At 37.8% G+C, this 27,287-nt stretch overlaps 1 protein-coding gene across 2 annotated transcripts in view; it reads left to right on the forward strand.

The window, feature by feature from the left end:
• ANK2 (ankyrin 2) overlaps positions 1-27,287 on the forward strand; it is a 418,509-nt gene that overhangs the window by 70,432 nt on the left and 320,790 nt on the right. The window contains exon 1 of one of the 2 annotated variants that reach the window (XM_069095401.1): positions 12,439-13,415. The exons of the other annotated variant lie outside the window; for it this stretch is intronic. Coding sequence (XP_068951502.1) covers positions 13,287-13,415 — 129 coding nt within the window. The 5' untranslated portion in view covers positions 12,439-13,286. Of the gene's footprint in view, positions 1-12,438; positions 13,416-27,287 lie in introns of those variants that run through there. 2 annotated transcript variants of the gene reach the window in all.

Genomic DNA, 27,287 nt, shown 5'->3' on the forward strand with positions numbered 1-27,287 from the left:
GAGAGAGAGAGAGAGAGAGAGAGAGAGAGAGAGAGAGAATGTATCAGCAACAGAGAGATAGACAGAGACAGAGGATATATACAGGGTAGATGGTTTTTAAGGATAACATACATTTGGAGAACTGACTGGGAAAAAGTTTTGAAGACTAAGGTCATTAGAAAAAGAAACTTTGCCTAGGAGAAATTAAGCAAAATATAAATATAAGAAGGTTAAAGAAGTAAAGGTACTGCTATGAATTTGTGATGTGATTTGATGTCACAATGGAAGACTTAAAAGCATAGTGTGAATGAATAAAATAAAATTAGCCACAGCATTGGGGATCAAAATATTGAAATAATTCTGGAGATAAGCAGTATGGAGAGAAGTATTTAAGAAACGACCAGGGTCTAAGAGTAAGTCTGTGGACAGAAAAAAGAAATGAAGGGACCAATTTACAAGATACCGCATAAGGAGGATAGAGCAGAATCTATTATAGATTGTCTGTATGGAGTCATGGCCAGAGTGATAAGGAGAAAATGAACTCAAGATCATAGTATATGATTGAAATGTAACAATTCAAATTAAGCCTTTAGTAACAGACTTGAAAAAACACATGTGAATGGTTTAATAATGGGGTTTGGTATATGTTAAAGAGTTTGATGGCTTATTTCCTTTAAATAGAAGAGTATTTGAGTGTCTAAAATATTTCAAGGACTGCTTTTGTATGCACAAATAGCAATTGAGCATTCTAGAGTAATTATGCTATCATATTAAAAGAATTTAAATTCTAAGACAAATTTTCTGAAATCATTTATTAGGTAAATTCAAGTAATTGTCTGAGCCCTAGGGTGTAATATATGAGTATAGCTGACTTGACGAATGGTATTTAATCACTTGAAGATATACCAAGTGATATTTTGTTAGTTTGTCACTAGACTAAATTATCCTTAGAGAGAAATCATAGTAACCAGACAGTTGGAAAGCTGCAAATATCCTGCTTTAAGTCTCAAATCTCATTTTTTCCCCTCTTCTTCCCTCCCTTCTCCATCTTTCCCCTCTCTTCTACTGTTTCCTTGGCAGGGAGAATTTTTAGCATAACATTCTGTAAAAATAAAAAAAGTGCTGCACAGAAGCAAAGACGTTATTTCTAATTCCCATGAAAACAATTAGTTACCCATAGCATCCAAAACATTTATCTATAAAGCAATTAGACATCTCCTTTCTTCTCCAGCAGAGGGCTACCAACCTCTATGCATTTCTGTGAACATTCAAGAGGAAAATAAATTTAGATACCATAGGATCATCAGTTCACAGATTTAAGCTTGGACAGGACGCTTAAAGACCATTTAGTACCACTATCATTTTGTAGATGAGGAAATAGCCCCACAGGAGTTGAATACTTTTTGCCCAAGATTATAGTGGTAGTGAGAGAGGCAAGCTTTGAACCCAAGTCCCCTGGTTTTATCCAAGGATGTACTTTTAAAGCCGACTTTTCTTTGCTATGATTGAAAAGATTTCCTCTTTAAAATAATCATATTTCTGGCACTGTAGGTATAACTTTCTTCTTTGGGAAAGGTCAAGACTTGTAATTTATAGATATAGGGAACTTGCCATGATTGAACCCTCTCTATTGCTGCAGATATGGGCTGTAGGATGCTCCCTGGGTACTAAGGGGCTAAATGACTTGTCTAATGTCACACAGCCAGTATGTGTGAGAGGTATGACACCATCAGGACTGCAGCTGTCTGTTGTCCATTACTCCATGCTTTCTCTCTGTAGGTAGACTTTGTAAGGAACATCACGACTCTCTTACTGGAATTCTGCTTACTGGACTTTCTTTCTCAGATGTAATTACAGTTCAGTGGGAGATATGGAGATCAAATTCAAGGGAAGGGAAGCACCTGTCAGGTTGTCATTTGCTGCTTACTTTTCACTTTTGAGGGGAGTGTGGAGAAGGTAAACTTCCTTTTTTTCTGAGAAGAGATGACAGTTAATTCAATCCAACAAACACTTATTAAACGCCTACAAGTGTGCACATTTGTCAGATAAAAAGGCAAAAATGAAACACTAGTTCAGATTTTGTAACTGAAAGGAGACTTTTCTTCTTGGTTTTGCCCATGATATTCACAATGGGTGCCAAATTGACAGCCTGGTGTACTGGGAGGTCCTCTATTTACCCACACAATAACAAAGGCTCCGGGCCAGCTTCCTCCCCTTACTCAAAGCTGACCTTGAGAGGTCAGTTCTGGGAGTTCAGTCTCCTGCCTAGTTGTAACTTGGCTGTAGTACTGAGACTGCCTGAAAAGGAACCAATTACAGCCACTTCATCTTGTAAATATGCCTCTTTTGCAGCCAAATTGTTGTTATTGGTGCCCTTTGCTTTTCCTTACAATTCTGGTAACAAAAACAAAAGAGCCAGGAGTTTCTCTTCGTTTTGATAAAAGGCTTCTTTTGACTTGGGAAGCTGATTTAAAATTTTGGCACGGAAGCAAAAAATGATGCAAGTGTATGGAGACCTTTTCTCTTGGAAGGACACCATGCAGGGCTTTACTTGTAGGAAGAGAGTACATCTGGAGGCCTAAAATACTTATTTCTATCCTGCACACAGGCTGATTTGGGGACTCTTTGAAGCAGTTATGCAGTTTTGCATTTTACAAGGTCATTACCACACTATACCTTCTTGCATGCAGCACTGTCCAAATTCTTGGGAGTTTATTTCACTTTGATCCACATCAATCCAGAAAACCCTGTATTACATCCACTTTCTAAGCAATTTGTTCTATCTCATTCTCTAACCAACCTCCACACTTCCCCCCACCCCCTGCCAAAACTTGTTAAAAATCTATAAACACACACCTCCCCATGGTTTCTCTTGGACTCCACCCTATGCTCTGAAAATGAATTCCATGCAAGGTTGGGGTAGAGTTGCTTGCCAGTGAATTAATTTTTGATTCTGCTAGAAAATCAGGGATCAAAAGACTGAAAGCAGTGATGATAAAGTTTATAGTTTCTTTGTTAGTTGCTTTGTAGTTGTGCTGAATATTTTAGAAAGAGCTTCTCCCCAACATCATCATCACTGTCATCTTCATTACCATTACCATCATTATTATTACCACCACCACCATCATCATCATCATCATCATCTTTCTCATTTTTCCATCATTTAACTAGGAGAAAAATGTTCCTTCTCATTTGTCCAATATCCAGATCATGTGTTCTATCAGAATTTGTTGAAACTTTAAAAATCTCCTATATATATTATTAAATACAATATAATGAAAACATGTATATAAAATGTTTTAAGATTTGTAAAACACTTCTCTCATAGCAACATTCTGAGATAATTATGGCAAATATTCTTATCCCCATTTTATAAATGAAGAAAATGATCCTTAGACAGATGAAGTAATGTTCCCAGGCTTATACACCTAGCTTCAGAGAGAATATTTCAATCTAAATCCTGAGTCCAATACTTTCAGATATGCTATAATGCCTAAGTAACATTAAAAAGTAAGCAGTGTGATACTAATAAGACATTGAATCGTAAGACCTGGTCCAGTTCCAGGTCTGAAAAAAACTACTTGTGTGTATACAGATATCACTTACTCTCTCTGGGCCTTGGTTTCCTCACCTGTAAGATGAGGAATTTGGAAGAAATGGCCTCTGAGGTCCCTCCAATACTAGCTCTATGATTTTATCATTTTGTTATACATAAATAAGAGTTTATTTCTCCCACTCCAATGCCTTCTCCACATTGCTGCCAAACTGACTTTCCTTAAGCTCAGGCCAAACACTTCATTATCTTTGCCAAGAAAACCCCAAATGGAGGTCACAAAAAGTCAGACACAAATAAAATAACTCAACAACAACTGTCTACATCACTCCCACATTCGGGTAATTTTAATTGCCTATAAGGTCAAATTCCTGTTTAAAGTCCTTTATAGCATTTCATGTTACGTGTGTTTGTATATATGTAAACTACATATATGTGTGTGTGTTTGTAAGTTTATATATATATACACACACACATAAACATACATATTTCAGGGTTGTTGTTTTTTTCAGTTGTGTCTGACTCTTAATAACCCCATTTTTATTTTTCTTGGAGCGGTTTGACATTTCCTTATCTAGCTCATTGTATAGATGAGGAAACTGATGTAAACAGAGTTAAATGACCTGCCCAGGATCATACAGCTACTAAATGTCAAGATTTGAACTCAGGAAGATGAGTTTTCCTGACTGTAGGCCCAGCACACTATTTATTGTACCACCTAACTGCCCTAGACATACATATGCACATGCATATAGGTGGATATATATGTATGTATATATGTGTATCCACCTGTAGGGACATACAAATACATGTACATGTATATACATATGTACAAACATGTGTCTACCTGCATGCATATACAATATACACACATGTACATGCACATACATGTACACAAACATATATACACATTGTCTCCCCCAATGAAATAAAAGCCTAAAGGCTCTTTGAGGGCAGGGACTGTTCCATATTTGTCCTTGTGCCTCCAGAGCTTAGAACAACAGTACTTGGCAGATAGCAGGCCCTAAAGTGGGCTTGTCAATTAATTAACTGATTTTTCTTGCCTGTAAACTCATGTAATTCCTGGTACCTGGATCATATATTTAATATTTCACATTTACTGACACATATTTTAACATATATAATACACACATATACATATATGTGTGTGCGTACGTGTGTGTATAATCTCACTAGATAGTCGAGTTGTTTTTAGTTATTTCTGACTCTTTATGACCCTATTTAGTGTTTTCTTGGCAAAGTTACTGCAGTAATTTGCCATTTTCTTCTCCACATCCTTTTGCAGATGAAGAAACTGAAAAAAAAAAAAACCAGCGTTAAGTGACTTGACCATTAGTAAGTGTCTGAGGCCAGAGTTGAACTCAGGAAGATGAGTCTTCCTGACTCCATGCCTGGCTCCTTAAAGAAATCTGGGCAAGTCTGTTATGTTTAAAATTACTCTTCTTATGCTTTGTATGAATGGGTGTGAAATGGAACGATCTGGCCCCATGATAAAATCCTAGGAATACTAGAAACCTGGTAATTGATGATGTAATGTAGTCTGGTTAATCAAAAGACTAAAAAGCAAGCTATTACAATATCATATCACCTTTACTGAGTAATGTGGACCGGATCCAATGTGCTGTTTCTGCTCCAGCAAAACAAAACAAAATGAAAACAAAACAGTGAAATGCAGAAGCATCCACCCAGAAGCAGTAACAATCCAGATGTCTGAACCTTTGTAGGAATATCTGGCTGCTCATAAATGCAAACGGTCATTTTCAATGGGTGAAAGGACCAGATGGTAACCCATCAACCGCTCCTGAATTGGCAATGTAGCCACAAGGGTTTGGGGTGTGTTTTTGTGCTTGGGTCTAACATTTTTATCAATGACTTGGATAAAGGCACAGATGGTGTACTCATGAGATTTCCAGATGACACAAAGATGGAAAGGCTTCCTAACACTCTCAATGATGGTGTCAGGATCTCAAAAGATCGTGACAACCTAGAAGATTGGGCTAAACTAAGTATGTTGAATTTTAATTGAGAAGATGTAAAGTTTTACACTTGAGGCTTTAAAAAATGGCTTCCTAAATGCATTATAGATGGGAGAGATGGTTAGAAAGTTGTCTGAAAAAGATGTGGGGGTGTTAGTGAACTATAAGTTCAGTATGAGTTAACAATGGTGGTATCAACCCAAAAGGTTAATGCAACCTTGAACTGTGTTAAGAGGTGTAATCACTAAGAATAAGGAGGGTATTTGCTGCCCTGCTCAGGCTACTTCTGGAGTGTTGGGTTTAGAAAAGAACATCTAGAGAAGGTAATGGACCAGAATGGTGAAAAGACTTGGGTTCTTGCCATATAAGGATTGATTGAAAGATCTAGGGCAGGGAAGTGGGGGCCCACAGCTAGGTGGTGAAATGGATAGAGAACTGGCCCTGGAGTCAGGGGGACCTGAGTTAAAATCCCACCTCAGACACTTGACACTTATTATCTGTGTGACTCTGGGGAAGTCACCTAACCTTGATTGGGAAGGAAGGAAGGAAGGAAGGAAGGAAGGAAGGAAGGAAGGAAGGAAGGAAGGAAGGAAGGAAGGAAGGAAGGAAGGAAGAAGAAAGAGATCTGGGAATAGTTAACTTGAAGAAAAGAAGATTCAGGGGGGCCTGATAGCTTTCTTCAGGTATATGAAGCATTGTCTTGTGGAGGAGGAATCAGTTATTTTATTTGCCTCAGACAGTAGAATCAAGATCAATATAGTTGAAAACAAAGAGACTCATTAAGGCTTTACACCTGGAAGAACCCCTGTTATGTAAAATTGGCCAACGTTGGAGTGAGCTGCTTAAGGAAGTATTGAGTTTCACCTCACTGGAGTTCTTGAAGCAAAGGTTGGATGACAATTTGTTGGTTATGCTATAGTAGTAATTCTTTCTGTGTGTGTGTGTGTTTCATTAGATGATCACTTTGCTCAATTTCAACTAAAAACAATTCTGTACTTTGCTATGTGTGGGTATGGGGTGGGAAAACTTATTTTATTGAAACAAAATGGATTTTATTTATTTATTATTTATTGAATTATCAAGGGAATGTACTGAGCAAAGAGTTGGACTTTGGTCTAATGCTTTCTTTGATGGAAATTGTAATATACTAAGAAGGTAAAGATTAAAATTATCTGTCACAGATTTTATGTGTAAACTTCAGCAAATTTCTGATGTATTGTGTAATTAGATTTGTAAGGGTTTTTCTCATCTGTAAATTTTTTTTTAAAGTACATTTCCTTTTTATTTATTTTGAAGAAATATTAAGGATCCAAAATTGTGATTTTAAGGTTCTGAAAAAAAGGCATGTTAATAGTAATATCCCAAAAATGGAACCTGAACTTGACTTAAACCTTGATGAAACTGGCTTGATTTAAAAATTATAATTATTTTATATTGGATAACTCTTCCCATATTTTGAGAAAAATAAAAATACTTTAAATGGCTTAATTTTAAAATTGATTCCACATGAACAAAATGTGTGATTTTTTTTTTAATCCAACTTAAGAAACATCCAGTTTTGTTCTATTTTAATGATTTTTATACAATGCAGTTAAACAAAATCAATTATGAGAAATGTTCTCATAATCCATGCTACACAGAACATATATATCAGATGTAGAATTATGTTTTGATTTGGAGAAATAATTCTAAAACATATGTTCTTATTTAATTGCCAATCCATATATTTCCATCAATTCAACACATTGAAATGTACATTTTTTCATTTACTGTCAGATATGATTTTGAGTAGCATTGATTAATGGGATAAGAATTAAAAAGAAAACTTTTTTCTTGCTTAAAGTATTTATAAACTCAATTAAAAATACCTTCCATGTGCCCTCATGGAGATATTACCACATAAATAAATACAAATGAATTTCCAGGATCATCAAGTTGAGAAGAGTCTGAAAGGATTTATACTCTAGTAATTCCTTTTGTTTTATGAAAATCAAACACTAAGCTTCAGTAAAGAGAAATGTGACATCCCATTAGAAGCCACATTTTCAAACTGAGGCTTGTAGAGATTTGGCCACGGTCACATAGCTAGTGTCAGAACTGGAATTTTGCAGCGAAGGTCTTCAGTGGTCTTTCTTTCTTCCCTTCTTTCTTTCTTTCTTTCTTTCTTTCTTTCTTTCTTTCTTTCTTTCTTTCTTTCTTTCTTTCTTTCTTTCTTTCTTTCTTTCTCTCTCTCTCTTTCTTTCTCTTTCTTTCTTTCTCTCTTTCTTTCTTTCTTTGTCTTCCTTCCTTCCTTCCTTCCTTCCTTCCTTTCTTTCTTTCTTTCTCTCTTTCTCTCTTTCTTTCTTTCTTTGTCTTCCTTCCTTCCTTTCTTTCTTTCTTTCTTTCTTTCTTTCTTTCTTTCTTTCTTTCTTTCTTTCTTTCTTTCTTTCTTTCTTTCTTTCTTTCTTTCTTTCTTTCTTTCCTTCCTTCCTCCCTCCCTCCCTCCCTCCCTCCCTCCTTTCCTTCCTTCCTTCCTTCCTTCCTTCCTTCCTTCCTTCCTTCCTTCCTTCCTTCCTTCTTCCTTCCTTCCTTCTTTCTTTCTTCCTTTTTTTCTTTCCTTTTTGAAGGGGGAAGGTAGGGTAATTGGGGTTAAGTGACTTGCCCAAGTTCACATGGCTAGTTTTTTATATTAAATGTCTGAGGCTGGATTTGAACTCAGGTGCTCTATTCACTGTGCCACCTAGCCACCCCTTCAGTGCTCTTTCTGCCATGTTTATAGGTCACCTACATTAAGTTTTTTGTCTTCAAGTAATAAAGTCTAGAAAGTGTAGACTAACTGAACTAATTTCTGAACTTGTAGACCAGAAGTGTCATAAATACTTCCTGCACCACTCTCTAATTGAGAAATGTTTAACAAAAGAAACAAAAATACAATAGGACATAGATAATGTTAATCCATGGTTTTCTAAGTCAATATGTAGCCCAAAATGATCCTTATTGTATTGCAATTTAATTTCATGGGACTCCTGGCTCATCTTTACTCATGTCCCAACCCAGGCTTGGTGCTGTTTTGTTTTTCTTTCTAATATATCAGCGTCTTCTACCTCTTCCCACCTGTACTCAATTTGTGTTGTAAAAATATGTGGTCTTTAACTGCAGAGCAATTTCTCTTGGGTGGGGATGAGGCTGAGGGGAAATTACATCGCATATGGCTAACTCAGATATTATCGACTGATGCCTTGAATATCGTGTTCCCTGACTGATGTTTGCAGATGGTTTTCTTTAAAATCTGATCAATGAGGCACTGGACACCGAAGGCAGCAAATGTCCACTTTTTCTCCTGGTCTGTAAAATTAAATGTGTCCTCTCTGAAGGGCAATTTCTGCTGGCTATCAAGTTTAAATGTGAACTACACTGTGTTCTTACCTTAAAAGGCAGACGCAAGCTTTCCATGGGTAAGGATGAAGATGTTTCATTGAAGGAAACATCTTTTGTCCCAGTTTAAAATTCAACCTATATTACCTCTCTGCTGGAGGCCTGAAGGAAGACCCCTTTTATGTGGTCCATGAATCATTTAAATGGCTATGAGCTCCTGGGACTGGAGGAGGGTGCCCTGTCTGTGCAGAGGTCAGCTGGTGAGTGTGCACTGCTCTCTCTCTCTTTGCATGTGGAGACTCAAAATTTGGGTTTTTCCATGCAAATATAAGATACAAGGAAATCTGAGCAACAGATATGGAAGAAGGGGAGATTAAAAACCATATGCTTAATAGGCTATTATTGAGCAAATTAGATTAAGAAAGAACATTTTCAGAGGCTAAGACTACGTCAAACCTTTCTGGCATTCTAATTATGAAAAGATTAAGTCATTCTGCTTCCCTCACATGAGGACAATATGTTCTGCTGGGGGAAAGAATCAATGGAAAACAGTTTGCTAAAAAGGTGGCATGTGCTGAATAGCTTTTAGGTTTTCTTTTTTTAAAAAACGTCACACTAGTTTCTTATATTCTTTTCTTCTGTGATGAGTCTAATAAGGCCTGTGATAGAGGGTGTGTGTGTGTGCATGTGTGTGTGTGTGTGTGTATAAATGCTCGTAAATTTTTCATAAGGCAGCACATTCAAATGCAGGGGATCTTTCTGTGTCAGAGACCCCGTTGTCAGTTTGGTTAAGCCCATGGATTCTTCAAAATAATGTATTTAATTGCATTAGACAAAATAGAGAGGATCACAAAGGTACCCATTTGTATTGAAACAGTTACCAAAATACTAAAAACAACAACATAAAACAAGTCCATAGACTCCAATTTAACAGTCCCTGTTCTAATGGATAGGTTATAGGGCTAGGAACCAGGAATCATGGTTCTATGGGCATTTCTGCCACCATGTTGCTGTCTTATATACAGCAGGGCAGTTACCTTTCATCTTATTTCCGGATCTGTAGGATGGCATTACTTCTACTGTTTCATTCAAAGATAAAGTAAGAATTTAGATACATGAAGGATATTGGGGTCCTTGAATGTAGACCTGTGTATAGAAGGTATGGTGGCTACCATTTTTGGAGTCTAGTGCTGGATGAAATCTTTTATGTGTTGATCATCTTGGTATATGGTGGTAAGGTATGCTGGAATCCGTTCTCTTCTTCTTACATATGAGGAAACAGAATAAATGGCCTACAATGGCATTTATAACAGTTGTTTAGGTACATTGGAGATCTAAGATCCTAAGTTCTAAGTATAAATTTAAAAAAAAACTATAATAGAAATCCAAAGAAATTTGCAGTCTCAAATGTCTTAAAGCTTGGGAATTGACTAGACACTGTTAAACTTTATAAGTAGGTTTATCTCCTGAGTTTATATGAAGCTCTCAGGAAAATCTTGCTTAGCAATCGCCACCTCCATCCCACCCTCACCCTGCATGATTTCTCCCCAGCATGCTTACGTAGTCTTTGGGATTTTGGCTGTTCTTGTTATACTTCAGATCCCCAGTTGACATCCTCAGAAACAGGAAGGAGATATTTTATTCAGCAGAAGCATGTTCCATAAGCTACTCTTCTCCCAGGAAACATTCCGTAGGCATCATTTTAACTATATGATGATACAGAGAAAAGAGTCACATTTTTAAATGGTATTTGATGTACTGACAAAATATTACCTTATCAAGGGAGCCCTTCCTTTTTGAAAAGTATTATTTTAAATCATTCTAGAAGAAGTGTGATCCTATGAAGAGGATTAGAAGGTATTGTGGAGCTTCTCATCTGGTGCCCTGAGCTCTAACCTTGCTGCTTTCTTCAGGCCTCCATGTTCCAACATACTCAGCAAGATGTCATTAACAATACACTGGATGGTCTTCCTGAAGCTTTCTATATCTTGATAGCAAAGAACGAATTTGAATTGTAGTTACATATGCAGGCTGTGAATGACTCATTTAGGTAAGGAGACATTGGATCTTTTCTAAAATGTATTTTCTATCCTGTAGTAAGTACAGTATGAGAGAATACAGTATGAGAGAGGTTAAATGATTATATATCTGATTGATTCTGAATATGGAAATGAATCTCCAACTGCCAGAATCCAAGTGGATAAAGCTGAACTGAGGCTGAATAATCCTTATGCCAATGTATACGACATCTAAATTATTTGCTTAGCAGTGATGTTTGATTGCTTTTGAGTTGGTTCTCTGACTCCCTCTGTTTTGTGGGTTTCTTCTGTCTCTTTTTCTGCCCCCTCTAATATCTATGACTATTTTGATTTGCTTAGGACAATTTAAGGGATATGAGAAAGATAATTACATATTCTGTTAGTACTTGAGTAGTATATGGGTACTGCTTAAGAGTAGAGTAGCATATTGTCTTCTCTAATGAATAAACAGCTGTTAAATTTCATGTGAGGAATGTAGAAAATGAGTTATATTCGAAAGGATCTAGAAGGAGATCTTGGGACAGCTCAGTGGCACAGTTGATAAAGTACTAGGTTTGGAATTAGGAAGATTTATCTTTATGAGTTCAAATCTAACCTCAGACACTTCCTAGCTGTGGGACCTTGGGCAAGTCACTTACCCCTCTTTGCCTTAGTCCCCCATCTGTAAAATGAGCTGGAGAAGGAAATGGTAAACAGCTCCAGTATCTTTGCCCAGAAAACCCCAAATGGAGTAACAGAGAGTTGGACATGACTGAAAGACTGACAACAACAGAAAATGATCTATAAGTCTATGCATTTCACTTAATGAATTTTCTAACATCTGGAGGTATATGGTCCAAGATCTTACTTGGGCAGCGATTCTTTCCTGGGACACAAATTAGCAAATTGGTGCACTGCTTGTTTAATTGAGTGATAAATTTATATTATATTATTCCTCCCCCCCCCCCATCAAATGTATTCTTTCAAATAGGATAGTTATGTGTTGCCTCTAATGAGCTATTTGCATAAAATCCACGGAACCCAAAGTGACTAATTCCCTGTGCCCTCAGGTGAACAGCAAAGTTGTTAATGACTTCTTAATCAAGTTGTTGGAGATTCTGGAAAGTTGCTTTCTTTTGGTCTAGTTGAGATAAGCATGTTTTCCCTTCATTAATTAACACGATGCATCTCTACTGGTCTCTTTTGTGTGTGTGTGTGTGTGTGTGTGTGTGTGTGTGTGTGTGTGTGTGTGTGTGTGTGTGTGTTTACTGAAACATTAATCCTGGCTCATCCTCATCTCTGCTTCACAACTCTGCTCAGTAATTACTGGAAAAAAAAAAAACCTTGGCTTTTCATGATCATTACCCACGTGCCACTCTAAGATGTGTGGATGCCATGCCTTTTGTGGTTACGATCCTTTCCTCGCTTCTCTCCTCCTTCGTCTCTCAGCTGGCAACGCCAAGCAGAGCCCAGATTATGCTGTGTTTTCCTACTTGGTTCCCTCGCTTAATGCAGATCCCTAATGCAGGCTCACGTGGGTCTGTAAACGACACAATGAGGACTGGGCTATTCCCAGCCCTCTGAAGCTTGTACCCCCTCAGGTTGGTACAGTCGTGGTTTCTTGCAGGTGAACTAAGCATCCTTGGTCTTCTTCGTCTCTGAATGCTGCAGCTTTGTTTGTCTGTCTGTCCCCCGCCCCCCTGCCTTGTTAGTGAACCTAGAATAAGGAAACGTAAGGGAGATTTTTAACGAGAGAGAATGGAAGAAATCCGTGTCATGTGCTTTAGCAGCGACAGCAGGAGCGACCGACCGCGGTAGCAGCAGCAGCGTCGGCAGTCCAGAAGCAGGGAGTCATTAAGTCAGACTGCACCATTTTCTTCTCACCCTGCAGAGAGGTGCTCCTGGGAGCTGCAGTCTGCTGCCCACCCCTTCTGGGTACCACGGAGGTGGCTTCTTCCTGGCCCCAGTCAGAGGGCACAGATTGTCTGGAGGAGTTGCGAGACACTCTTCCAGTTGGGGATGTGAACCTGGGGATGGCTCTTTCACCTGCTCATACGTTAATTGGCAGTTGTGGCCAGAGGACTGAAGTTTGGGCTGTTTTTCTTTTTTTCCACCGGGTATCTGCTTCTCCCTGAGCATCTGTGTGCAGGTGTGTGTTTGTGGGAGTGTTTTGGTATGCTGCAGTGAATTATGGGTGGTGCAGAGGCTAAAGCAAGAGTGTGACCTATCACGGAGGCGGAGAAGGGGATGATTTGGTGAGTGGTTCTGGCTCCCAGCCGGTGCCCTGTTGGGGGGAAAAATCTCTATTTATATGCAACATCACCTGGATTGCTGTGTAGTAGGAATTGATTCCCAGGAGCTGCTGCTGCCGCCTGCTTCTGCAAAATGGCTCATGCTGCTGCTTCCATTAAAAAAGTTCGGGAGGCCGAGCTCGATGAAAAGGAGAAAAACCTTGAGAGGGAAAGAAAAAAACAACGGAAAATCCCTAGGGAACGAATAGAGAGGAAACGCAAGGTATGGAGCGCTACCCATCCTTTTCTCTTTCCCCATCTTTGGTTCCATAAAGCTAACTGTACCTGGGAACTCTTGTCATGATACTAGCAACTTCCGCCATCCACTTTGCCAACCATTCAGTCACCTTTGCCCTGTGTCTTGGATTTTTGCATCAGGAAGAATGTGGGTATCCTAGGCAGCATAGATCTCCATTTCTTTTAACCAGCAAAAATGATCACTGCATTTTCCCCCTCCAAATTTTCAGTTATGCCTCTGCCTTTAGACACTTGTCAAAGGAGAAGGAAAGGAATTGATTTATGGTTGCAGTGTTAAGGTATTTTCTTCTTGCTGTGCATAGTCTGGGGTATAGTCATTAGCATTAAAGTGTGCCTTCTCCCTGGATACTACATGCACTGTATAAGCTTCTAGTTAAAGGCTGAATTATAGGTTTGCTTTCATTTCTTCCCCCAAACGAATTGATCTGCCATTATTCTGTTTTAAAGTGTTTCAGTGCATTGGCACTGTATGTCTGATTAGTGGGTAGATTTAGAAATTATTTTTGGTTTGTTTCTAAAATGAATATTGCCCTTTCATTTTTTGATGGTGAGGAGAAAAAATAATGAAGACAAGTTGGGGCATACTGTGGAATATTGTGTGAGAAGATGTGGATTTGTTTTGCATTCAGCTGGAGAATTTCATCTCTTAGCATCAAAATAGGAAAATTCCCATGCTATACTGAAAATGAAGCAGTCATTTCACCTGGCCTTGTTCTGCTAAAGCAAGGGAGAAAATTACTTGTGAGTGCTGCAATTGCCAAAGTAGGTCATTCTATATCTTCAGAAGATGATCAACAGCATGTTATATTCACAAGGTATAAAAATAGTGAAAATCATGGTTTGCAGACAAGCTGTTGTTAAACATAGCTTTGGGATTAGGGTTGCACTGGGGACACATCTCTTCTTGGTAATTGATGGACCTTTATTATCCCAATAGTAACATTTTACTCTGAGATTTTTAGGGTTTGGCTCTGTGTGTGTGTGTGTGTGTGTGTGTGTGTGTGTACAGACCCATAACTGAAGATATTTCCTTCAAAGTGCATCATTTAAATTTTTAAAATTGCGGTCCATTATATTGGCTTTCTAAATTGGGGGTCTCAGGCAGAAGGATTCAGATACTATACATATTACTTGAAAATTTTTTATTTCTAGTCCTTAGCAAAGTTTCTGTGTCTCTATGCAGTACTGGAAAACACTGGGCTTCATCTTATTTCGGTCTCACTACTTTCTACTAGTATGATTGGTTCATATTACACTAGCATAGATAAAAGGAGTAATATTTTACAGTTATCCTTCTAGGGGATGATCTGATACCCTGTTTATGATTCTTAAAGGCCCCGTTTCAATAGTACATTGAATTGTACTTGAATTATCTTTAAAAAAAATCCGATCAGCAATGCCATTGGTCATTTTGGCAGGAGTTAGCTCCCTATATCACAGCTGCTGTGATTCTACTCTTAATCCTCTAAATGGGACACTGCAGCATAAAGGAGTTATCTGGGATTATAGCCTTTCAACCCCTTTTTTCCCTTTAAAATATGATTTTTTGGCATTGTTGCTTATTCAGCAGCCAGTTGTGACCTAGCAACTTTGCTTAGATAGCATACTTGTATGCTATCAAGACCATCCTCTGTGTGTCTGTCTGTCTCTGTTTCCCTCTCAGTCTCTGTCTCTCTCTGTCTCTGTCTATCTGTCTCTCTTTCTCATTCTCTCTCTCCCATCCCTTTCTCCCTCCTCTTCACATACATACACACAGACTTATAACAAGGAAGGCAGTAATTTGTTCTACTTTGTATTCTGGATCCCTCCCCCTCCCCTTTCCTCTTATTCTTCAAGCAGGGGTGTTACCAATATAAAAAATCACAAATTTATGAAATAGTCTAAAATTCTCAGTGACTTGGCCACTCCATTTCTTCCATTGGAATTTACTAAGCCCCGGTATGGTCATAAGTTAATAATATGGACATATGATAATGTCATCAGATTTTCATATCTAGGAAATATCAATCCGCTATTAAAAAATCTTTAGGGAAAACTGCACTAGCTACTACTGTACTGGCTCTCTTCTTGGTAGAGAGCCATCTGTCCCCCCACCCCGCCCCCTCTTTTACTGCAGCTGCACGTAGAGTTACAGAGATACTTAGACTGCACAAAAACATTGCTAGCAAATTGGATGGGTGTGGTTTCCAGATCTCTGAGCTTTACTCTCTCTGTAAATAGACACTCACCTGAATTCTTTCTGCAATTTGCTTCAAGTCAAGAGATTTTAAATATGTTGCTATTTGCAAATGATTGCAAAAATGATCAATTCTAAAGATATGAATGCGTGTTAGTCCAGACTACTGCAATAGCTTCCCACCTCCAGTCTCTCCCTTCTCTGGTTCATGATGCACACTGCTGCCATAGTAATCTTTCTAAATTACAGCTATGTTTACATTAATCTTCTAGCTCAAAAAACCTTTAATGGCTACCTGTGGTTTATAGCATAAAACACAAGCCCCTCCACTTGGTATTCAGGGCCTTATATGACATGGCCCTAATCTAGCCTTGTCTCTACATGTGGGTTACTCATTTGCCAGACTGGGCTGCTCTGTGAACATGTTAAGTATTTTCTTACCTCCCCTCTGCTTTTCTTGGTTTGCCTTCTCCACCAATCCCACCTGCCGGTATCTTCCAACAGCCAGATTAAATGACACCTGACCCTAGCTCCATGAAGATTTCCCTGATTGATGCAGCTGGAACATACTGTCTCATTCCTTTGAATGCCCATAACACTTTGTACTTCTCTTATGGAGTGCTTACAATATTCTGTCTTGTTCACTAGGTATTTGCATATTTTCTTTGCCCCCTCTCTTCTAGTTCAGAAATTGCTGTATCACAGTATATCCCGCAACACCTATCTGAATGCCTTGCACACACATAATAGGTTGTGTTTAGTATTGAATTTTTTTAATACAATATTGGATTATTAGTGGCATTCTAATAAAGCATTTGGAGTGGTAGCATTGTATAATGGAGAGGTGGCTTTGAAGCCAGAAAGACCTATATGACTCTCAGTAGGTCATTTAGCCACTCAGTGCTCTAGGCCTGCGCCAGGAATGGGGAACCTGTGGCCTCCAGGCCACAGGTTATCCACTCCTGGCCATTCTCTCAGACTCTCAGTTGAAGAAAAGATGTTGACTTGCATTGAAAGAGGGAATTTCCTCACCTGGTCATTCCCTAGACCAATTAAATCACAAGTCCAGTCTGTTAACCCAATTCACTTCCTGTTCTAGGAAAGTAAGATGTTTCCTGACAATAATTTAAGAATCACTTTGTTCTACCTATTGATAATTTTTTGAATATATATACATCTCTCTCACTCTCTCTCTCTATATATATATATATATATATATATATATCTTCGTGGTACAAATGATATAAAATGGGAGATTTATGTGTGTACTCTGGTACAAAAAAAAATGGGCCACTTGCAAATAGGCCAGTCTATTTGAAAATTTCAGGTGGGATTTGCCAAAGTGCAGAGAGAAGTTGGATTAGCCTGTTATAAAACAAATTTAAAAAACAAAACAATAGCTTTGAGATAAAAATGAGTTCAAATCCCATTCAAGTCAGTAGAGTTTTGCCACTCTTTTTGGTTTTATGCCTACCATTATCTCAATAATTTTATATTAATTATTTTCATGTCCTATAAAAGTATTTCTCTTTTTAAAAATACTCTATTTCATCTCAGAGTTAGTTACACAATACTCTCTTCTGATTGACAAATAGCTTTATTTCCCATTGGGGAGTGAGGGTGTGGGTGTATGGTAGTTTCTACCTAGTCTTGTCCACCTAATTTCCAGTAAGAATGGTTGGATTCAGGCTTCTTTGCAGCAGCCTATCCGCCAGTCAATAGACATTAGCCTACAATGTTCCAGAAACTGCTACATACAAGAGATACAAACACAAGAATGAAACAATTGCTACTTTTGAGAAGCTTACATTCCAATGAAGAAATATGTAGCTATATAAGTATAAGCCGAATAAACAGAGATAACAGTTTTAAGATTGTTAGGTAGAGAGGGCTCTAGCAGCTTGGGGGATAAGGAAAGGCCTCATGGTCAAAGTGGTGCTTAAATTATGTCCTGAAGGACCAAAGTGATTTTGTGAGGTAGAGGGGGTGCACCAGGCATGGGGGAGAGCCAGTGCAAAGGCACAGAGAGGGGAGAAGTATAAAGAGCAGAGAGGCCAGTCTGGACAGAGCTTGGTGTTCAGAGAGATGAGTGATATATAATGAAGAAAGCAAGCTAGATTGGGGTCTGTTTGTGAAGTACATTTTGTGCATATGTTGCCATTTATTCTTTCATTCAAGAATCATTTATTATCAAGTGAATATTATATACAATGTACAATGCAGCCTATCCATTCTTTCTCCTGAGGTCCTTCATCACCAACTGGTTAGACCATTAAAACAGAATGGGCTGAAGACATCTCAAATGCAAGTTATCTGAAACAGAACTCATTTTTTCCTTCCGAACTCATGCTTTGACCAAACTTGTCTGTTTCTGTCAAGGGTATGACCCTTCTTCCAGTTCCCCAGATTCATAACTTCAGAAGTATCCTCCAATTCTCACTGTCTCTTGTCCCCCATGTCTGGTCAGTTGCCAGATCTTGCCACTTTTCTGTTTCTGCCTCTTAGAACAGCCCCCACTTCTCTCTCTGTGTCTCTCTGTCTCTGTGTCTTTCTGTCTCTCCCTCTCTCTGTCTCTCTCACCAAATTCAGATCCTTATCACCTCTTATTTGGACTATTGTTGTGACCCCCTAATTGGTCTCCCTGCTCCAGGTCTCTCCCCCCTCCAATTCATCTTTCACACCACTACTGTCCAAGTGATCTCCCTTAGATGTAGATCAGATCGTGTCATTCCTCTCATCAGTAGACTCCAAAGCCTCCCTCCTATTTCTGGAACAAAAAAGAAACTTTTCTGCTTAGTTTCTTTAAGCCTTTTACAACCTAACCCCAGCCTATCTTTTTAGCATCTTGACAAATCACTCCCTTTCCTGAATTCTACTATGCAGGGAAATGGACCTTCTCTCTGGTCCTTCTCTCCCTCCTATCATACGTGCTCCTAGAATACACTCTCTTTTCATCTCTTTCTCATTGCATCCCTTACTTCCTTTTCAGATGCAGAAGAGGCACTACTTCCAGTGGAAAAATCTGATACCCCAATTGCTAGTGTCCTTCCCTAACTTGTACTTAACCATCTTTTTTTTGTTTGTTTGCTTTTTGGAGGGCAATTGGGGTTAAGTGACTTGCCCAAGGTCACACAGCTAGTTTTTGTGGTAACTGTCTGAGGCAGATTTGAAATCAGCTCCTCCTGACTCCAGGGCTGGTGCTCTATTCACTGAGCCGCCTAGCCAGCCCAGTACTTAACCATCTTATATTTGTATTATTCAGTGTTTGTCTAGACACTGTGCTAAGTTCAGGGAATATAAATGCAAGCAAAAAAGAAACAGTCTTTGCCTTCCTGGTGCTCAGTTTCTAATGGGGGAAGACAATATACTGCAGGAAGCTGAGAATCAGGGATTAGGGGATGAAAGGAAAATTCTCCTTGTAGGGTGATATTGGATGAAGGAGTCCATAAAATTAAATCAGAGCAGAATAAAGGAGGAAACCTCGGCAAATGAGGCACTTTCTTTAAAATGGTGATTCCTGGAGGAACTGATCCTTTAGTTAGAGGAAGAGACTGCAGGGGCCAAGTGCTTTTCAAGGGTGTGAAGGTTTCTGGGTAATGGTAGAGAAAGGAGAATAAAGATGAAAGGCTAAATAGGAATGAAGGAGAAGATAAATAATTATTTTTATTGTCATTAAGAATAATACCTCAAAAAAAAGAAAAGCATTTTTTTTTCTTTTTGCTATTGGAAACTTTATTGTGCAAAAAAAAAAAAAAAAAAAGGGAGAGGTGGGGTGGCTAGTGGGTGCAGTGAATAGAGCAATGGCCTTGGAGTCAGGAGGACCTGAGTTCAAATTTGGCTTCACTTACTAGCTGTGTAACCTTGGGCAAGTCACTTAAGCCCAATTGCCCTGCCTTCCTCCCTCCAAAAAGAAAAAAAATAGGGAAAGGTTCAAAATGTAATTCTGGGTATTCTTATAGATAGAAAAGTAAATGGGAAACATTGTTTCTTGGTCTTGTTTAGCACTAGCTGTATGGGCATATCACAGTTTAGCTTTCTCATCTGCATTATAGTGAGTGATAAGCCTATAGGTAGGCAGCTAAGTGACTAAATGTATAGAACAATGAGATTGGAGTCAGACCTGAGTTCAAATTTGATCTCAGACAAATTTTTTTTAGTTTTTAAATTTATCTAAAACTTAAATATAGAATAAGAAAGTAAAAAAGAACATTGCCATGTACACAACAGAACTTAAGAGAGAATTCAATATAAAACAATAAATTTCTATTTCAAGAAAACCTGTGTGATAAATGCTACACATTGTTTTCAAAGCTGTTCAGCTTATCTTTGCTTCCTTGTAGGTCTTCTTTTGTTCTCTGCTGTGCACTTTTTACTTTATTTTTTTTCCTCTCTCATCCCCTCCTAAAGAAGGCAACAATTAAGCATGGAGATCTCTCTCTCTCTCTCTCTTTCTCTCTCCACTATATATATAAAGACCATACTATGCTTATTTCTACTTATGATCTATTTCTCTGAAGGTGGATAGCATTTTCCTTCATAAGTCCAAATCCTTCCATGTTTTTCTAAATCAACCAGTTCATCATTTCTTACACCACAGCTATATTCCAACCCAGTCACATTCTATCTTGAGAGATTTTCTATGAAACTTCCTCCCCCACCCCAGTTTTCTGCATTCCTTCTATTCTTGACAGTATAGGTTTTTTTCTTGTATAAATAACAAGAAAATTTTAATTTAGAATAATTAAAATTATCCATTTTATAATTCAAAAATACTCTCACCTTATAATATAGTTTAAGTTCTGATACCCCTGAATCTGCTTCCTTTATGTCTTTTCCCCCAGGATTCTTTAAAATTACTGACATTTTGTTCTTCCAAATGAGCTTTGTTATTATTTTTTCTAAGTAAGATGATTTTTAGTAATTTAATTGGGATGACATTACATGAAAAATTGTCATTTTTTATTATATTGGTTTTACCTACCCATGACAATAAATATTTCTTCCGTTATTTAGATATGACTTTATTTGTATAAAAAAAGTGTTTTATGTTTATGTTCACATAGTTCCTGTGTCTGTTTGGGCATTTATACTCTCAGGCATTTTACACTGTCTAGTTATTTTTAATGGTTTAAAACAATATTGAATAATATCACTGACACGTAGTGTAGTTTTCCTATTTTTCTCTTTTGATTAAATTTTTTTAGCTTTAACTTTGAGACTCTGACACCTAGCAGCTAGGTGACCTTGAGCAAGTCACTTAACTTTTGTTTGCCTAATCCACTGGAGAAAGAAATGGCAAACTACTCCAATATCTTTGCCAAGAAAACCCCATGAACAAGTCCATGGGGTCAGAAAGAGTCAGATAAAACTGAATGACTGAACAATAAGAACAACAGACATTGTAAGACTAAGTTAAATGATGTACATGAGAAGTGCCAGATCCATTTAAAATGGTAATGTTTTTTTTTTTGGAGGGGGGAGGGCAGTGCAGTTGGGGTTAAGTGACTTGCCCAAGGTCATATGGCAAGTAAGTGTTAAGTGTCTGAGGCCAGATTTGAATTCAGGTCCTCCTGACTCTAGGGTCGGTGCTCTATTCACTGTGCCACCTAGCCACCCCTAAAATGGTAATCTTACCTTGACTTTCAGTTATTTTAGGAAATCTCTTTTTGTATTTGCTGTTAGAAACCTATATTTCCTCACTGAATATTACAGTTGTTCTGAATAATGATTGGAATGTCCCTCAATTCTTTGATCTCTTAGTATAGGAATTAAAAAACATGCTTAGTTTCAATATGGTTGGTATTAATGCAGTATGAAGGAGTCACTCTTGTAACTTTTTCATGACAAAACCTCTGATCTAATAGTTAACTTTATTAATCAATTGGCATAAAATGATTGTAGGCTCAAAATTCTGTCATAACTTTATAAAGGGGAATTACTTTAGTTTTTTTTTTTTTGCTTTCCAACACCACCCCTATACAGATATATCATCTCTGTGTATACCTATGTAATCTTTTCATTTCATTATTAACCATATCTTTATACTGGAATAATATAATGGAATAGTATAAAATAATTGTAATTCTTATAAAGGAATTTAATTTGTCTCAATCATTTCAATGGTGTTTTTACAGTCTACCTCATGTGTGTGTTCACACACACACATATACACACATCCATGTCTAGATCTCACATGTATATGTATATATGAGGTAGGAGGGATTTATTTTTGTTATAGTTATAATTGCTATCCTCTTATTACCTTAAAATGGAAATGTGTTTATTTTTGAGGGAGATCAACATGCTAATACAATTTTAATTAATGCTTAATTGCACATGATTAATATTAGTTGTACCAAAATGTCAATAATCTAGTGGCCTGAAGAGAAACCTGAATTATTTAATTTTATTTTTTTTTTGCTATTGTAGCAGAGGAGAAGATAAGAGTTCCTGACTGCCCTTGAACCTCTGCCCACAGCCTAGCAGTGAGCTGCTTTGTACATAAGAATCTAACTTTGGGAGTGGCACATTATCAAGAAAAAAAATAGTAATATATGCTCAAAGGTTTCTGGGCATCAAACCAAATACCATTGTAACTAAAAATACAGTGGCCAACAGAAAGGAGATTTGTGATGTAGTAAATTCCTAAAACTGTCTAATCATGGAAAATTCCAATCAACAACTTCGGGATGTACAAAATTTCTCAGCGTTGCCCGTAATTATTACCTCTACATCAGTTATGACAATATTTCCACAAAACCATAATAAGATAAGGATAGAATAAGAAAGTATTTAGTTTCATCTGGAAGGATTCCCTTTATGTATCCTAATGCCCATTTACAAGTGGAAATTAAAATAGTCTATTGATTTACTAGTCCATTTGACTTTGAATTGCAATTGTTAAGACATATTTATTCACTTGAGAAGCTTTCAGGGCCTTGAGTTTTTTAAAACCTCATTTTAGTTCTTTGTTCAGATATACCCCTTAATGCTTAGCTCAGTTCACAAACTATTTTTTTCCCTATAATAATGACCTTGGGCACAAGTGATTTGCACTATTAATGGCACTCTTTTCAGACAGTACTGTAAATCTGAGCTCTTGCATGGTATTTAATTATAAAGAACCCCTTTGCATCCATTGAGTGGGTGACTAAATACCAGCTTAATGTTACAGCTGTCAGATTTGTTTGCCTGTGGCAAAAATAGGCTTAGTATTATGGAAAATCTGATTCCAGATCACTCCTAGAGAAGACCATTAAAGGGGGGTAATGCTTATTTTTAAAATTGTTATTTTAGCGTGAACTAGAATATTTTTGGAAAACTCAAAACTTAAACAAAAGTTGGCTTTATTTGTAGAGATTTAAAAACTATGAGTAGTCATGTAATCTTTCCTCCTAATATATCAGGTAATGAGATGGAGAACTATCAAAGTATTCAACCCTAAAGAGTCAGAGATATTTCACAAGTGACCCATATTTTAATTTGTAGACTTGAAAGCATACACACATACACACATATGTGTATACACTGATATATAAATTCAATGAATTCTATAAACACTTATGAAATTATTGTTGTGGTCAAGGTACTATCTGAGGCCTTGGTAATAGAAAGTCAATAATGAAAGCTTTACCTTCTATTAGTCATATGTCTTACCTGAGAATCAAATCTAGCCACATACAGCATAGAATAGAGCTATACAAATTGCTTACATGATTTCGAAGGATACAGAAACCAGTTGAAAAGGCAATTTTATCATTTTGGGCAAATACATACAATTCCCTGAGCCAGAATTTTGCTCAAACACTGGGAAATGTTTTTCATTTTAGTTCTGTAACCCTCTGCTATCCTTCCCACTAGACAGACAGTTCTCATCTTATTCCTCAGAATTCTTTTCCCCAACAAATACTTGGGTTGTTCTCAAGGATTACAAATTGTAAAGCAGTTTGTGAGCTCTGTTGGACTCTAGAATAACATAAAGAAGGTTGTCTCCAAGTTTTGGGATCCGTGACCAATTGTGACCTAGACCATTTTGTTCCACTGGTGGTGATCATTTTATCGCAAAGATCATTTTTAATGCTTTGGGTGGAATAGGGCATTTCTATTTCCTTTGATAACTTGTCGCTTCTCTGGAATTTTGAACTCTTCCCGACTTGCCTCTGAGAAATAGTCTGACCCTGAATTGACATTGAGAAGTATTTTTCCATGTGCAAATAGAATAAGAGTTGGTATCTCTCTTGAAAGGTTAATGACACTAATTGGCGAAAATAATAGCCAATTAGTCTTGCAGATGAGATGTGTTAAGTGGTGTTGCACTTGTCATTTTTCATGGTTAATAGGTGCATGTCATTTCAGTAATAGAAGTTCTTTCTGTGTAATTAGTAGAATTAGAACTGGAGAGCTATTTGGATTAAGGAGTTTGAAGGAACTCCAATAGATTGTGATAAAAATATTGCCAGGAGTAGTTTGCCTTATTTTGAGCTAACCTAAATGTTTGTGGTATGCAAGGATTCTCTGGTAGCTCTGTAGACTCAAATCTCATGAGATTTCAGGGCTTTTGTGTATAGAACAGGATTGACTAGTATCACTTTTTGTTTCCTATTTAGCCTTTAGAGTATTTCCCCATCTCCTTAAGAAACTGGAAGGAATCTCAAACTCGGGAAGCAGAGGAAAGCCTATTAGGAGGCACAGCTCTGATAACCTGCCCAAATATTCGCTTTCAGGCCATGTATGTGATGTACTCAGCTTCCTGCACTTTCACTAATCATAGTACAGAAGTATGTATGTTTCCTCCCCTTGGCTGGTGGTCATTGTTGGAAGAAAAGGTAGTGGGGCAGGACCTTGTAGCATATTTTGTCTCAAGGACACTTCAGAATAACATTTTTAAATGCATAAAATAAGAGGATTACAAAGAAAACTAAAGGTTCGTGAGAATAAAGATAGATATTTTTTTGCCAACTAAGTTCACAGACCCACTCAAATCTATCCAACGGACCTGAGGTTAAGAAAGCTTGTGTAGGATCCAGAAGGGGCCAGTGTTAGGCAAGAGGATTCCTTCCTCCTCCCCTTTCCACCCCCACATTCGTTCATGACTCTGCAGCATTTTGGCATAGACAGCTCAGCATTCATGTTTTGAATTACTCATTAGCAGCAGTGCTGAAGGGAATGCTATTTTTTCCTCTTCTGGGGGTGAAATGTGTAGAATTTTTCGCAGTTAACTTTTGAAATAATTTCTCAGCATTATCACCTTCTCTCTCCTACTTCCCCAGTGTCAGAGGAAGAGGCATCTCTATTTCTTGCCAAGTTATTGTTGTATCTGAATCCTTATCTCATTCCTCTAGAGTACTCTACAGTCCAACTGAGGTCTCTGCCCTCTTACGCATAATTGGTCTCTCCTCCTTCATTGGCTCCTGCCCATTTACTTGTAAACATGCTTAGGTCTCCCTCATTCATATTTAAAAAAAAAAACACCCTCTCCCTTGAGATTTCTACTCATTCCAGCTCTCATCCCTTCTCTTTTCCTCTTTCCTTTCCTTCACTGCCAAACTTCTAGAAAAAAGTTTCCTACACCAGATGCTTCTTCTTCCTTGCCACCCACTCTCTACAATCCCTTGCAATCTGGCTTCCACTCCCACTGCTCCAGTGAAAGTATTTTCCCAGGGGTTGTCAATGACTCCTAACTTGTCAAATCTAATGAATCTTAAAAAAATCAACCAGTCAGTCTACAAACAGTTACTAAGTATACTGTGTACCATGCACAGTATGAGGTGCTAGAGACTGAAGGCAAAAATTAAGACATTTTCTACTCTCAGAGAGTTTACAATCTATCTGAGGAGACATGATAAATATATGCAAAATATGTAGTGAATATATAGAGAGTATTTAAGAAATGAGAGCACAAAAAATGAAGAATGAGGAAAGGCTTCATTTTGGAGGAGACTGAAATATGTCTTGACTAAGGGATTCAATATGGGCTTACTAAGGAAGGAGTACATTTCAGGCATGGGGAACATCACTAATGCAAAGGTATGGAGATGGGAAATGAGCTATAATTTGTGAGGATCAGAAAGACCAATTTGCCTTGACCATAGAGTATAGGAAGGGGAGCCATATATGGGGAGACCAAATGGGGCCAGGTTGTGAAAGGATTTAAAAGTCAAAAAGAGGAGTGAGTTTATGATTGATCCTTTAAGTAATAGGGAGCCATTGGAATTTACCTAGCAGGGGAGCGATATGTTCTCCTATGCTTATGGAAAATCACTTTGGCAGCTAGGTGAAGAATGTATTGGTCTAGGGGATTGGGGGGGGCGGGGAGACTGGAGGCCAAGGGATCAATTAGGAGGTTATAACAATAATCCACATTAGAGGTGATGAAAGCATGAGTTCAAATGGTAGCTGGTGATTTCAGTCCTCATCCTCCTTGATCTGTCTGTAATTTTAGATTCTCTCCTCCTTTTTACAATTTTTAGTTTCTAGATCCTGCCAGTTCTGCAAGTATCTACATCTCGTTTCTTTCCATTTATTAGCTACCACCCTAGTAAAGCTCTTCATTAATCCTCTTTCCACACCATTGCAGTTACTTTCTTTACTCTACCTAGCTAAGTAGTTGACTGTACTTGTTAATTTTGCTTCTACAATATCTTTGGCATTCAGCCCTGACTTTTCTCTTTTTAACCTCTGTCTACCCCTGCTGCAATCTTGCCTAGTTCAAACTCCTAATGCTTCTCCCCTAAATTATTGTTTTAACCTCCTAATCAATTTTCTTGTTACCATTTTCATCTCCTCTTCAAACTTTCATCTGTACTTTCACCTACGTAATCTTACCAATGTACCATTTTGGTCATGTTACTCTTCCTCTCTAAAACATTCAGAAACTCACTATTGACTAATGAATAAATGATAAATTCCTTGTTTTGGTATTCAGGGGTCTTAACAATACAGATCCAACTTTATCTCATTCTATTTCAGGGAGACAAAGGCAGGATGGTTTTAATAGAAAGATCATTGGACTTGGAGCTTTTGAATAAGGAAAGATTTGAGTTCAAGGCAACTACTAGTTTAGTGGACAACTAACTTAGCTTTTCTGAGCCTCAGTGTCTTCATATAAAGATGAATAATGATGCTTGTAGTATCCTTCTCACAGGGTTGCTGTGGGGGGTTAAATGAGAGAATACATATGCACTTCTTTACAAATCTTCTAGGCAAGCTCTCTACCACCACTCCTGCCCTGTTCTCTTCTTGTCCCTCCCTGACTCCATGTCTTTATTTATACCATCTCCTATGCTTAGGACAGATTCTCCATCTTTTGAAATCCCCCTCTTCAAGGATCAATATCGTTGCTCTGTTCTTCAAGAAAACTTTCCCAGACACCTCCCCTTCCCCTTCCCTAATCCCATTCTTCTAAAATTTCTCACCACACTTTTTCTAGATCTTGCCTCATCACTTATCTCACTATCTCTTGGTTCATGGTCATTGGAGTATATGTTTTTCTCCCATTGAATTGTAACTCCTTTCTTTTTACTCCCAGGTTTTACATGGTTGCTTGCATACACTGAAATACTCAATTTCATCTGTGATTTCATCAATGTGAGTGCTTCCTCTAATGATTGAGATTGCTTGTGCTTAAAAAAAATGCTGAGTTGAGTCTATGCTTCTTCCAAT

Source organism: Petaurus breviceps, unplaced genomic scaffold, assembly GCF_028583685.1.
Source record: "Petaurus breviceps papuanus isolate PSGF00001 unplaced genomic scaffold, PetGlider_PUasm1.0 126, whole genome shotgun sequence".
NCBI classification, from domain to species: Eukaryota; Metazoa; Chordata; class Mammalia; order Diprotodontia; family Petauridae; genus Petaurus; species Petaurus breviceps.